General features: G+C 39.6%; 1 protein-coding gene across 3 annotated transcripts in view; it reads left to right on the forward strand.

The window, feature by feature from the left end:
* LOC105480138 (VPS8 subunit of CORVET complex) overlaps window positions 1-14,335 on the forward strand; it is a 246,721-nt gene that overhangs the window by 123,373 nt on the left and 109,013 nt on the right. For all 3 annotated transcript variants that reach the window (XR_011619950.1, XM_011738646.2, XM_071091396.1), the window contains exon 35: window positions 4,446-4,492. Coding sequence is in view for 2 of the 3 variants with exons in the window: in XM_011738646.2 (XP_011736948.2) it covers window positions 4,446-4,492 (47 nt within the window). In the remaining variant the exon portion in view is untranslated. The remainder of the gene's footprint in view (window positions 1-4,445; window positions 4,493-14,335) is intronic.

Here is a 14,335-nt window from a genome sequence, read left to right on the forward strand (position 1 = left end):
TGGGTTCACGCCATTCTCCTGCCTCAGCCTCCCGAGTAGCTGGGACTACAGGCACCTGCCACCACGCCTGGCTGATTTTTAAAAATATTTTTTAGTATATTTAAATATATGTATAAAATATATTTATATATTTATATTTTATATATTTAATTTTTTAATATTTTATATTTTTTTATATTTTTAGAGACACAGTTTCACCATATTAGCCAGGATAGTCTCGATCTCCTGACCTCGTGATCCACCTGCCTTGGCCTTCCAAAGTGCTGGGATTACAGGCATGAGCCACCACTCCTGGCCCACAACACTGTTTTCTTTGAGATTCATATTTATTCAAAACTTTGTCATCCTGAAATTGTGCTGTTTAGAATTTTTCTTGGAAAATCTTAACTAGAATGCAGCTATATGCGTGGTAAATATTGAGAAGCTCAGTTAGAAGTACTATTGAATGCGCTATTTAAGGTATTCCACTTACCGCTTACCATGGCAGTGCTGATGTTGAGTTTGCCCCCTGTCATTGTAGCCACAAGTGATAGAGGCAGGGAATAGGACAATGACAGGGACTTGAAGCACCACCCAAAGTCCTCAAGTGACATTAATAGTGGTTGGGAATAGCTGTGCAAGCAGGAAATCAGAGCAGTGAGTAGGAGGTAGCTGGCATGAGAGACAAAAACATGGAATTCATTCATTCAGACACTTAGTGCAGCCCCACTCTCTAGCAGTGTGCTAAGCCCTAGGGACAGAAATAAGAATACAACCTTTTCTTAAATTTTCCCTCTGGAACAGAGAAGCACTTGCATAATTACAGTCCAGTGTTGAAAGAGCTACACTAGAGATATGTGAAAAGTGCTGTAGGAACAAGAGAAGAAGAGTGTGATGGATTGCAAGAAAGACAAGAATGCCAAAAGATCCCTAACCTGGTCTTGAATGCCTAATGTCAGATTTCCAAGCAGAGACTTGGGCAGGGCTTTCTCGATAAAAAGGTTCTGGATATAAAAAGCCTTGAAGGCATGAAGCAGCCTGCATGTTCGGAGAACAGTCAGGTCTGTGTGAAGCATGACGTCATGGGGGTGATGGTGGAAGTGGCATTAGATTAAGCTATTAGTGATAGGCTGGAGGGGAAGAGCTAAACTAGAGGGGTGGCAAAATACAGCTTGGAGACAAATGCGGAATGGTTTCATATATGATGCTATGAAATTTAAACTGTCTTCTGTGTACTGAGAATTAGTGTGTGTGTGTGTGTGTGTGTGTGTGTGTGTGTGTGTGTCAGATTTTGGCTCTGTTGCCCAGGCTGCAGTGCAGTGGTATCATCTCGGCTCACTGCTACCTCTGCCTCCTGGGTTCAAGCAATTCTCCTGCCTCAGTCCCTGAGTAGCTGGGATTACAGGCGCCTGCCACCACGCCCGGCTAGTTTTTGTATTTTAGTAGAGACGGGGTTTCACCATGTTGGCCAGGCTGGTCTTGAACTCCTGACCTTAGGTGACCCACCTGCCTCAGCCTCCCAAAGTGCTGGGATTACAGGCGTGAGCCACCGTGCCCGGCAAATTACTGAAGTTTTTTAAAGCTAAAGGGCAGTATCATTAGATCCATTTTACAGAAAATTAACTTTGTATAGCAGTGGGGAGAATGGACTGGAAAGGAGAGCGAATGGAGGAGAGAGAAGGTCTAGGCAAAAGATGGAGGACTAGCACTAAGTCAGTGGCAGTTGGAGAGGACAGATTTAGGACATTTTTGTAAAGTAAAATGTATAGGATCTGGAAATTAGTTGAATGTGGTGGGAGGAGTTAAAAACGACTCCCAGGTATCATTCTTGGTTGTCCAGCATGATAATGATGAGGTCCATTAACTCAAGAAAAAGACTCATCCATTAATTCAATAACTACTCCTGTACCTGCTCTGGGCCAAAAATATTAAGTACTGAGGATACAAAAGCATGTAAGTGTGATCCTGCTCTCTAGAAAGAAGACAAATAAGCCAAGACAATTACAGACTAGTTTGATCGGAATGCTAATGGAGCCCAGGATTCTAAAGTAGTACACGGAAGAACATGAAATTCAGTCTACTGAGGGAGGGTAGGAGGAGGTTTCTACCAAAATTACTCTCAACCTCCAGAGCTTCTCTCCCCTTTAAAAGTCAGCACTTCTGGTAAATTTTGCCTGTGGTGGGGGCTGTGTTGTCATTGTCCTTTAAGATTTAAAATGATCACTTGTGGCCGGGCGCGGTGGCTCAAGCCTGTAATCACAGCACTTTGGGAGGCCGAGACGGGCGGATCACGAGGTCAGGAGATCGAGACCATCCTGGCTAACACGGTGAAACCCCGTCTCTACTAAAAAAAAAAAATACAAAAACTAGCCAGGCGAGGTGGCGGGCGCCTGTAGTCCCAGCTACTCGGGAGGCTGAGGCAGGAGAATGGCGTAAACTTGGGAGGTGGAGCTTGCAGTGAGCTGAGATCTGGCCACTGCACTCCAGCCTGGGCAACCGAGTGAAACTCCGTCTGAAAAAAAAAAGAAAGATCACTTGTAGGGTTTTCTTTTCTTTTCTTTTCTTTTTTTTTTTTGTAGTCTCTAAGAATATTAAGAGACAGACCCAGTAGATAAATATAATGTCATTCATCAGACAAATATATAGAAGTAAAGTACAGGCCAGACACAGTGGCTCACACCTATAATTCTAGCACTTTGCAAGACCCAGGCAGGCATATCGCTTGAGCTTAGAAGCTCAAGACCAGCCTGGGAAACATGGTGAAACCCCATCTCTACAAAAAAAATCCAGAAAATTAGCTGGACATGGTGGTGTGTGCCTTTCATCCCAGCCGTATGGGAGGCTGAATTGGGATGATCACCTGAACCCAGGAGGTTGAGGCTGCAATGAGCTGTGATCATGCCACTGCACTCTGGCCTGGGTGACAGAGTGAGACCCTGTCTCAAAAAAAAAAAAAAAAAGCTGAAGTATGATGGATAATAAAAAGCTTTCTATTTGTGGTCTGTTTGTGGAGTCTTAGACAATTCTTTTAAAGAAATGAAGTATTTACTTTATTGCCTAGCTTTATAAATTCTGCAAGAATCCCATATAGATCTTACAAAGTATGTTTACTTTTGATTGACAAGAAATATGCCTCTAACCAATTGTTTTCAGAATTCTTAAAATGAAAAATATGCCAGAATGTTAAGTTATAACCAAGAAGAAAGTCATGTAAAACAACACAAAGTGATAGTGAAGAAATAGAAAATCAAAGACTGATACAAATAAATATATTTTTTAAATCATATTTTTATATTAACCTTTTTCATCCTTAGGAGTCTCCCATTTTTTTTACAGATGAAGTGTGAATGTGTCAAAAAATACAAAACAAAAAAGAAAAACTGGCCGGGCGCGGTGGCTCAAGCCTGTAATCCCAGCACTTTGGGAGGCCGAGACGGGCGGATCACAAGGTCAGGAGATCGAGACCATCCTGGCTAACACGGCGAAACCCCGTCTCTACTAAAAACACAAAAAATTAGCCGGGCGAGGTGGCGGCGCCTGTGGTCCCAGCTACTCAGGAGGCTGAGGCAGGAGAATGGCGGGAACCCGGGAGGCGGAGCTTGCAGTGAGCTGAGATCTGGCCACTGCACTCCAGCCTGGGCGACAGAGCTAGACTCCGTCTCAAAAAAAAAAAAAAAAAAAAAAGAAAAACTAAACAATAACAATTTTTGCATAGGTTTCCCAAGAATTTAGAAATATTCATATTTTTGTAGTATTTGAAGGTTTATCTCTTTTAACCCTCACTACTACCCTGTGTGGAAGGCAGAGAAGATATTGCTGTCCTCTTTTTTTTTTTCACATAAGGAACTTGAATTGCTCAGAGGATAAGTAACTTACAGGAAGTCACATTGTGAGTAAGTGGCAAGAACAGAACCCAGATTTTTTGGCGTATTGATTGCTAACATGTTGCAGTTTGATTGGCATCTCTTCTGTAGTTGTTTATATTGTTCATGAGCTTTTTTGGTGGTGGTTGTTAACTTGGACCTCAAACTCCCACCTTCCCTCGATGAACTATCTCACAGCAACCCATTGCCACAGGAGGACCAGGTTAAGGCCGGGTGAAACTGATGAGTGCAGCGAGAGCTCAGCATCCACAGAGCAGTTCCAGGCACCTGCCACTCCGGGGGTCCTTGTGCTGGGAACAGTTCGGCGATTTGTCTCAGTAGAGGTCTTTTTTGGGTGATAATAGGGTGTTTGTGTTCCGTTTACACTGAGAAGTGAATGTGCGACAGTGATTAGAATTATTGAGAAGACATAAAGAACCTCCAAATGATTCTTTAGAATTTCTTAGATACGTATCGAGGGCTTTATGGAAGTACTCAGATATCTGTGCATAAAGGGATAGGTTAAAGTAGTTCTTTACTATGGAAGAATTTGAAAAATTTGTTTTAATATTTAATTGTAATTTTTATTGATTTTCTATTCAGAACCAGGTTTTGCTTTTCAAATTTTTGAGGAGTCTTCTTGACCCAAGGTATGTTGATAAACTTTAGTCTTTCATTTTATATATATATATATGAGAAACAAAAGGAAATAAATTGAGATTAAGTTACCAGCCCATAGTATCTAAATAGTACAATTATCTCTTAATTTTTTAATATTAGTAGGAGCAACTGGTACACAGATAATGTGAAAATAGAAGATATGAACAATAGATTGTATCTTGAGATAATACTTTTCTTTCCATTTGAACATGAGCATATATGGTGAGTTCTCATGGGTGTAAATAAAATAATGAAGCCATGCCACGAGGACATGTTTCAGAAGAGTTAGCTTCCCCCTCCTGCCCTTGTTTCACTCTTGCCTAGTCCTAACTTCATGTGGGAGATTGATGGTGCCTGTACTTTCCAAAGTTAACACTTGGTTCCCAGCCTACCTCTAAATGTATTACCTTTTAAACTCTGACTTAATATGTTTAGTTTTAAACAACTTCCTGATGGTGTGGGAAGGAAAGTTGAAATGTGTTTTTTCACTGCTACTCTGATGCTTATATCAAATAAAAGCAAACTCAAGGAGATGATGAAATTAATTAATAATGGATTTGTAGGCAGAGCAGTTCTGCATATGAGGTTTTAAAGTTTTGCTGTAACTACATAGAGTACATTGGGAGTTGAGGACAGTAATATTTAATATCCTCTAAGATAGTTACTCTTGACCAGTAGTGTGCATCAGAATCACCTACGAAGCTTTTAAAAATTCAGATGCCTTGGCCCAACCCACGGAATCACTGGGAGCTGGAATATTTTGATGCACACCTAGAGTTAAGCATGGTTTACATGTATTTTTCCAAGATGACATAGCTTTCATATCAAACATGCAAACTTTAGGTTTCATTATAATGTATGCTGGCCATTAAAAACAACTATTTACTTACTTTAGCAGTTGTAATATCAGTTTTGGTTATTTCTGTATTCTGTGCTGTTTTAAAATACCAAAATACCAGTAATTTTGTTGATTGTAAAATTTTTTTGAAAGCTCAACCATTTGAATCTTGAATAGGCTGTGGTACATTTAAATTTAGTCAAACAAATGTGTATGTGTAGATGTTTACTAAAAGCAGACTGATTACAACCCCCTCCCACTTGTGTTCAACACCTTTTCAAAGTATCTGTGTTTTAATTCTCTGTCCTCAGATTATTACTGAGGCTAGACATCCTTTTTTTAAAAAAATTCCTATTAATCATGTGTATTTCCCTCAGAGTCAGTTTGGGCCCTTTTCTACTCCCAGAATTAACTGATGGAAAGATTTTAGAATTGGAGCTGGGAGTGGAAGGGAAGGAAGGAACGTGGGAAGAGGTGAGGAGAGCTGGGAAGGGGAGACATGAAAGTAGGGCAGAGCACGGAGCTCAGAGGAGGAGAAGGAAACGCCAGTCCCACTTCTCAGTCCTTTCTCTAGAGCCTGAGAGCCTGTCCACCTCTTTTTCTGTGACACAGTTCCCTCTTTTCCTCCCCCATACTTTTCCCTGTGTTAGATCCATTCACTGCTCTGCCCTTAGGTTAATTTATTTTAATCAAGTCCTTTTCCTCTGCCATCCTACCTGGAGAGACTCAAGCAGGAAGGACAGGGGAAGGTCAGCTTTGAACTTGGCATTTTCTCAAATGAAGCGTGGAAAGTGATAGTGACCAAATTTTTTTTTTTTTATTAAAGAAAAAAAAAAACAGGGCCGGGCACGGTGGCTCAAGCCTGTAATCCCAGCACTTTGGGAGGCCGAGACGGGCGGATCATGAGGTCAGGAGATCGAGACCATCCTGGCTAACACAGTGAAACCCCGTCTCTACTAAAAAATACAAAAAACTAGCCAGGCGAGGTGGTGGGCGCCTGTAGTCCCAGCTACTCGGGAGGCTGAGGCAGGAGAATGGCGTAAACCCGGGAGGCGGAGCTTGCAGTGAGCTGAGATCCGGCCACTGCACTCCAGCCTGGGCGACAGAGCGAGACTCCGTCTCAAAAAAAAAAAAAAAAAACTGTATTAGGTAATGTAAATATCTGTGTCAAAGATCTAGTGTTCTGCTTTGAGAATCCCAGTTCTTAAATTCATCATATTTTATCCTCTTACTTTATGTCTTATATAGGCGGCAGGCATTGATGTAGATTATGCTCTAAACTTTTTGAATTTGATGTTTGGCATTTCAATCCTTTTTTAATAAAAAGCAAATACAAATAATATACCTGCTTTGGTATTGCAGTCACTATTTAAAATAAATAGTACAAAAAAAAGACATATCACAAGTATCAAAGGTGGACAGTCTTGCTCCATTGTTACCTATATCTAGATTTGAAAGATGTTAGTTAGGTAAGACCCTTTACGCGTGCTGTGAAAGTTGTTTTGTTCACCAGTAAACCGCAAATTATTTTACTTGAGAAACAGGTGTATTTTATTTCCCTAAGCTAACCGTAACCAGGATAATTACGTCTCACACATTATTCCTTTCCTGTCATATCAATTCAGGCGCAAGGTCTTTTGTTACCAACCTTGAAAAGAGGCAGTGCGCTCACAGGCCTTCCTTTCCCCTTCCACAAAAAGTGACATGACCAGGAATGATCTCACTCTCACAGCCAAATTTCTAGCTTTACTTTTGCCTACCAGAAATTAAGAGCCTTGAAGTAACCAGCTTACCTTAGCTCTGCCTTTAAAAAGAGCTCACTTTTGTATTGATCTGCCTCCCAAATATCAAAGACCGAGTGTTCTGCTTCGAGAGCCCCAATTCTTGGATTCATCATATTTTATCCTCTTACTTTATGTCTTCCATAGGAGGCAGACATTGATTTAGATTATGCTCTCAACTTATTTTTGAATTTGATGTTTGGCATTTCAATCATTTTTATATAAAGAACATTTTAAATGATGGTATCTCAAGCTAACCCATACAAGCCTCTTTAACCCACAATGTAAATAAACATATAATACTAGTAACATACTGAGTTCTGGATTGAGGGAGAGAAAGTAGGTTAAGAAGGTTGAGTGCCGAGGGAGTAAGGAAAAAAGAAGAAGTTTTCCCTTTCTTGCTTTGAGAGCGGTTCTTAAACAAAGTTTTGATTTGTATAAAGTTTGTTTTTGGTATCCTTTGAACCCTACCTCCACCCCATTCTGTTCCCTTCTTTCCAGGGGTGCGGGGTACACACACTTCTTCAAGCTCTTTGCATTATAAGCACACTCAGGTATAGAGTGTTCTTTATAGATGTAAAAAATCCAAATTACCTTCCTCCATTTCCCCATCAAAACTGTTTTCTAGTTGCTTTGTCAATTTCTGTATTGTATGGCCCCTTTTACAATGAGGAATATATAAATAACATGAATATAATGAAGCATATAAAAGATGGGGAAAAAACTCAACACCTTTTCCTAATACAGTTGACCTCAAGGGTAAGAAGAAAGCAGAGTGCACGGATTGGTTTATATTAGTCTCTGATTGACTAACTTCTCATTACATTTTAGCCTGTTTTTTAGTGACTGTGCTTGTTAACTAACCTAAAGGATTAGACTCTTTTCAGGTACTGGGAAAACTGAGGGAGTATGGAATATGGATATAGGGTCAAAACAACATCGAGAACAGGTAGACTGGCCCCGGCTAGCAGTTTACCTGACAGCCAAACGTGAATTATTTTTGCCTTTGTTTCTTCTCTTTTTGTTAATTTTAAGCAATAGATATTTTTAACCTCCAGTTTTTTTCCCCCATGAAACTCCTAAAGCAGCATTATGAAAGAAAACAGTTACTTTGGGATGAGGACTGCTGGTGTGTATGTATCATCTCAGAGTGTTGCTTTTTTTGCTCTTGCCCCCAACACCTGAGTTAATAGGATTCTTATTCTTGTATGTATAGTTTATGCATATTTAATTTAACATTTACATGTATGGCCAGGCGTGCTAGCTCATGCCTGTAATCCCCGCACTTTGGGAGGCCGAGGCAGGCGGATCACCTGAGGTCAGGAGTTCAAGACCCACCTGGCCGACATGGTGAAACCCCATCTCTACTAAAAATACACACACGTGCACACACACACAAACATTTACGTGTATCAGGTTGTTTTTTGAGGGAGTAGCTTTTATTTTGTCAACAGCATTATTAAAAGAATAGGTCATCCAGTTGAATTCATGTGTATATTTCTCTGTCTTTACCCGGTGTCTTTCTATTATCTTTGTTATGTAAATAGTTTCCTCAGTCGAATTAATTGACCTGCAAGGATATTGGTGGCATCTGTACATATAAAGATTAGATAGTTTTAGGGGGAGAGGGGGTTAATCCTCCAGAAGCAAATTACTTGCCTGAATTAAGGCCAACAGCTTGGGAGAGAGGATTTGCATCCTCTTCCAATTATTTCTTTTGGGACAGCTGCTACATAAAGCTCCACTCTACCCCCACCCCCTGGGTGCATTCCTGCTGGCCATGAATTCTCACAGGAGTTCTCCTGATGTGCTTACACCCAGCTGCAGGTTCCTTATGCAGTGGGGATTGCTTAAAGGATAATACAAAAGGACATGTGTTTTTGTGAGGCCGTGAGCTGCATAAGGAATAAAGAGAATGTGCAAGTATATTTATATTCTGAATATTTTCCTCAGTATGATTTTCCTGGTAATGTTGACTTAGCCTTTGTTAACAATGTTCTGAAGGCCTCTGAAACATATAGCATGATTTTCTTGAAGGAAAAAAACACATGTGTTACATTGTATCTGAAAGTCTTTAATCAAAGTAAAATAAAAATTGAACATTGTTAAGAAAATGAGTAACTTTGCCCAGGAGCAAAATATAGATTATGAAAATGGTTATGCATTGTATTTTAGCTGAATCTGTCAGTGTTTCTGTGGATATTTTTGAAGGGACATTTTAAGATATTGACACTCAGTAATGAAATAGCGTATTTCAAAGTTAAAATACAAAATTAGAAGATTATATATATTAGAAGATTATATATGTTCATGAACTTTGACATGTTAAAAAAAAAATACCTACTTCAGTGAGTGCCTACAGTGGCCAAGGTGATTGTTAATTTGGCCTGGCTTACCCCTAGATCTTATATCTTTGGTTAGTATTTTGCCAGCAACTCAAATTCAGCCTTTTAAATTGTAACACATCATCACCTCCTAATCACCAGTCAGCTCCTCTCTCTCTCTCTCTCTCTCTCTCTCTCTATGTATATATATGTTTATTGTATATATATTTATTACATATATATATTTCTTTATTCCTTTAATCTGTACTTACCTATAATGAAATTATTTATACTCACTTTTTCCAACCTAAACCTCTTTTCTTTTATTTTCTCTCTTAACAATTAATATCATAAACTTGTTTATTTTATGTAGCAATTTCCTGAGTAACTACAGCATACCAAGCACTTGACAGGCATGGGAGATAAAACGATAAATAAGACAGGGCCCTGCCTTCAGAGAATTTACATTCTAATGGAGGAAGATAGGCCAAAACAGGTAATTAGGTATAAGTATCTTAAATAAAATCCTGAGAGTGATGATCAAGTTTTCAGTTTCCTTTATCCATTCCCACTCCACCTTGTCACCACACCACACAGAAACAGTTACCAAAATCTGTAAACTCTACCTCTTCTCTATCTCTTATGTGATTTTTCCTCTTGTCTTTACCCCCACTGCCCTAGTTTAGGCACTCAGCATCCCTCCTCTGGTTTCTTTTGCTGGTTTCCCAACTGTAATCTCCCAACAGTTTCTTCCTGCTACGCAGAAAAACCAATTCACTGAGACCATAATATTACAATAGAGGAAGAGATTAATTAACACAGATAGCCACATGGGAGGGCTGGTGTAATAACTTATTACTTAAGTCAGTTTCCTGGAGAACTCAGAGGCTAGGGCTTTTATGGATAATTTGGTGGGCAAGGAGCTAGGGAATGGGCACTGCTGACTGGTTGGAGATGAAATCATCGTAGTGTGGAAAATGGTCCTTATGTGTTGAGTCTGCCTCTTGGTGGGGGCCACAGGACCGCTTTAGTCATGAGTTCCAGGTCTGGTTAGAGACAGAAGATGGCCAGAATGCAAAAGTCTGAAAACATCTCCAAAGACCAATTTTAGGTTCTACAATAGTGGTGTTATCTATAGGAGCAGTTGGGGAAGTCACAAATCTTATGATATCTGGCCATATGACGCCTTGAGCAGCAAGGGATTATAGAAAGGCAAACTAGGTTACAACGGCTGGCTATCATTTAGCTACACCTATATTTTAGCAGAATTCAGGCTCTTCCGATAATCCCAATCTTGTAGTCTTTCATTTGTTTTACAAAGGTGGTTTTGGTCCCTGAGCAAGGAGGGGGTTAGTTTTAGGGGGACTGTTACCATCCTTGCTTCAAAGTTAAACTGTAAACTAAATTCCACTCATGGTTAGCTTGGCCTGTGCCCAGGAATGAGCGAGGACAGCCAGCCTATGAGGCTTGTCACAAGACAGAGTCAGCCATGCTAGATTTCTCTTACCATCATCTTCTTTGCGGTGGCACTTTCATAACCAGCCTGGCTTCCTTTTCCCTTTTGAACAGGCAGATAATGATAATGTTCTCTACCACTTTCTTAAAGCTTTTTCAGTTCCCATTACCTAAGGTGAAATCCAGTTTTCCTTGTATACAGGGCCCTTCTTGGTACAAAAGGATTCAGGCCTGCCTGGCCAGCCGCGTTTTCTTCCATCTTCCCATATCTGTTCTCTCCTCTATTCCTGAGCAGTGCTGAACTATTTGTTCATATTTTCATTCTTCCCTTCACATACCTGTTCCTTCCTCTTCATCCGCATTGTTTTCTTGAGAGCAGTTTACTTATATGTGGTAAGAGCTGCAAAGTCATTTTAGGGAAAAAAAAAACATTTTATTTTTTCCTTTTTGAGTTCTTAGTTTAGACACTCTACTGAAAACAAAACTCAGATTAACAAAAGAAAAACAAATAGAAGCTTACTAATGTGTGATGTACCCATCATGTGGGACAGGCCTCAGTATCTCTCTCAAGGCAGTGACTTAGGGGCTTTGCTTAAACAGTATTTTAACAAAAAGCCTTAAATCTTACATAGTGACAAGACAGGAAAGAGCAGTTCCAGCCTAGTAAAAGGTGGAAACGTGTGGAGAGATAGTAAAATCTGTTCCCAGATTCTGCTGGTATCTGCTGGTGCCTTCTCTGGGCCAATAAGCAAGTGCTGTCTCCAGTAAAGAATGTGTGTCCTGCCATCAGGCAGATAGAGGTGGGGGCAGAGGGTTCCCCTGCGTTTTCATTGTCTTTAACAATCCTCAGTATTTTGGGGAGATGTATTTTGATTGTTCGGTGCCCCCTTTGAAACTTTACTTTCAGAAAGTTTCACATATTAAAAGCCAGGTGGGTAGCTCTGGAGAGATTTAGGTTAGAGGTTTTGACATAAGAATTTGGCAGAGGAGATAAAATCATAGATTAAAACAAATGGAAAGGAACAAATTTGGGTACATTGTCCCATATCTTATTGAAACAGTCTTTTAGTCCTGAGAATTACTCTGTTCAGTTGATCAGTTGTATCTTATTTCAGGAGGTGATGTTATGGGCAGGTTTGTTTTGTTTTGTTTTTAATCAAAATTAACTCTGTGGTATAGACAAACATATTTAGCAAGAGGCATGTCTGTGGAACCAAAAGAAACACAAAGGTTAATGTTTGGAGCAGTCTATTAGCCAGTTTAATTCTGGAGCAGTCAGTTGAGAAGATTTTTGTATTTGTTTTCAAAATATCTACAGTTGGAGTAAAAGTAAACTGGTAATTCTGACAGATTTTTCTGGATTGCTGTTTGCATCAAAGTTTCAATGAACTTTTTTTCATAAATAAGTTGTATGATTTCTTTGAAGTTTATATCAAGTTGTATAACTTTAGCTTACAGGGCTTCAGGGAAAGCACACTTTAAACTTTTAATGATTTCAAGTCAGAAAGGTAGGAGAAAAATTAGAAACGTTAGTCTGGGAGTCATAGTCAGATATTGGAGGAAACTAAAAATTCAGGATTTAGTCCGGGTCATAAAAAAACTCAAAAACAGTAGACAGGTCTAGAATCTAATAACAGATGTGCTATAGTTTTCTTCTGAAACATAAGTTTTTTCTTTATAATTACTGCCATTCTTATTTACAGTAATTACACTAATTATAAAAACCAGTTTTAGCCTTATTATACTTGGCCTGATCATTTGCATAAAGTGCAACAAGAATAGTGATTGACTATATAGGCTCTTTTTTTTTTTTAATCTGCTTTGTTGGAATTTATTATAAGAAACCTTAGATTATACCTTTAAAAGGTTCTGCAGGCCAGGAATTCAAGACAAGCCCGGGTAACATAGTGAGACCCTGTATCTAAAAAAAAATAAAAATGAAAAATTAGCCAGGCATAGTAGTCACACCTGTAATCCCAGCTATTCAGGAGGCTGAGGCAGAGGGATTGCTTGAGCTAAGGAGTTTGAAGTTAACAGTGAGCTGTGATTGCGCCACTGCCATTGCACTATAGTCTGGATGACAGAGGGAGACCCTGTCTCCAAAAAACAAAAAGGCCTCTTCAGGGTAGGAAGTCAAGCCGTGGACTTTACCAATAGTAAATCAGTGGCCAGCATATTAATCAGATTTTACCTGTAGTGCTTGGGTGAATTCATTTTTGCTTGGAGTCCCCAGAATATTCTGAGGTTCCTAGGCCTGTCAGAAAGTGACATTCTTTACTTACTGCAAGGCTGGGAACCACGTAGACACGGCACCAGGCCAGTTCTTCTAAGGGCTTTAATGGCCCCTTCAGGTTAACCTTAGTTTCTTAAAGTAGTCTGAAAAGACGACATCCCAGCCTGTATGGAAATAGAATGATTCAAATAACATTTATACCTGATGTGGTTATAGAGCTAAATTATTCTTTCTGTCCCTGAAATCATTAGGCTTTTTTTCTGTTAGCTTATAAAGTTCATTTTTCCTTCCTATGTAGGAGAACAACATATACTTTCTTCTCATGACTATCAGAGAAATAACACATTTTATTAAAATTTGAAAGATTAGGCTGGGTGAGGTGGCTCACACCTGTAATCTCAGCACTTTAGGAGGCTGAGATGGGCAGATTGCTTGAGCCGAGGAGTTCAGGACCAGTCTGGGCAACACAGTGAAACCCTATCTCTATAAGAATTAGCAGGGTGTGGTGGTGCACACGTGTAGTCCCAGCTACTTGGGGGGCTGAGGTGAGAGAATTGCTTAAGCCGGGGAGGTCAAGGCTGCAGTGAGCCATGATCATGCCACTGCACTCCAGCCTGGTCAACAGTGAGATTCTGTCTAAAAAAAAAAAAAAAAAGATTTGAAAGATTACATTTTGGCATTTAATTATTAGTCAAACCAGGAAAGTGGAAAGTGACCAAATCCCCTCAAGCCAACTATCTTAGATCTGCTGTTTCATTAATTTGATGTGTCAGAATCTTTGCTATCAGGCAAATGATGAGCTTGCCTGCTTTGTTCTGTGCCTCTTAAAAGTTTACAATGGATTGTGGCTCTTCCTATACATAGAAATACTGTTAGCTCTGGGGATGGTGGCGGTCATGATAGGGAGCAAAGAAATCAAGGATGCACTGGATTTCTTTCTTGCCAGAGGAAAGTTTCTGTCTCAATGCTTGTCAAGTTTGTAGAGACCATTGTGTTTGTATATTACAGTTTCATACAGATTTTATGGATATTGTAGTTGCTACCTGTAATAATCACATTTAATGTATTTTTCAGGCAGATTGGAACATTCACTTACGTTTTGCTTAGTTGGCACAGGATTACATTTGGCATTTTTAACTCGGAATGTGTATGGAAAACTAAAAGTTCAGCTTAGAGGCCTTGTGATTTGAATTACAACTATA

This window comes from Macaca nemestrina, chromosome 2, assembly GCF_043159975.1.
Source record: "Macaca nemestrina isolate mMacNem1 chromosome 2, mMacNem.hap1, whole genome shotgun sequence".
Classification (NCBI taxonomy): Eukaryota; Metazoa; Chordata; class Mammalia; order Primates; family Cercopithecidae; genus Macaca; species Macaca nemestrina.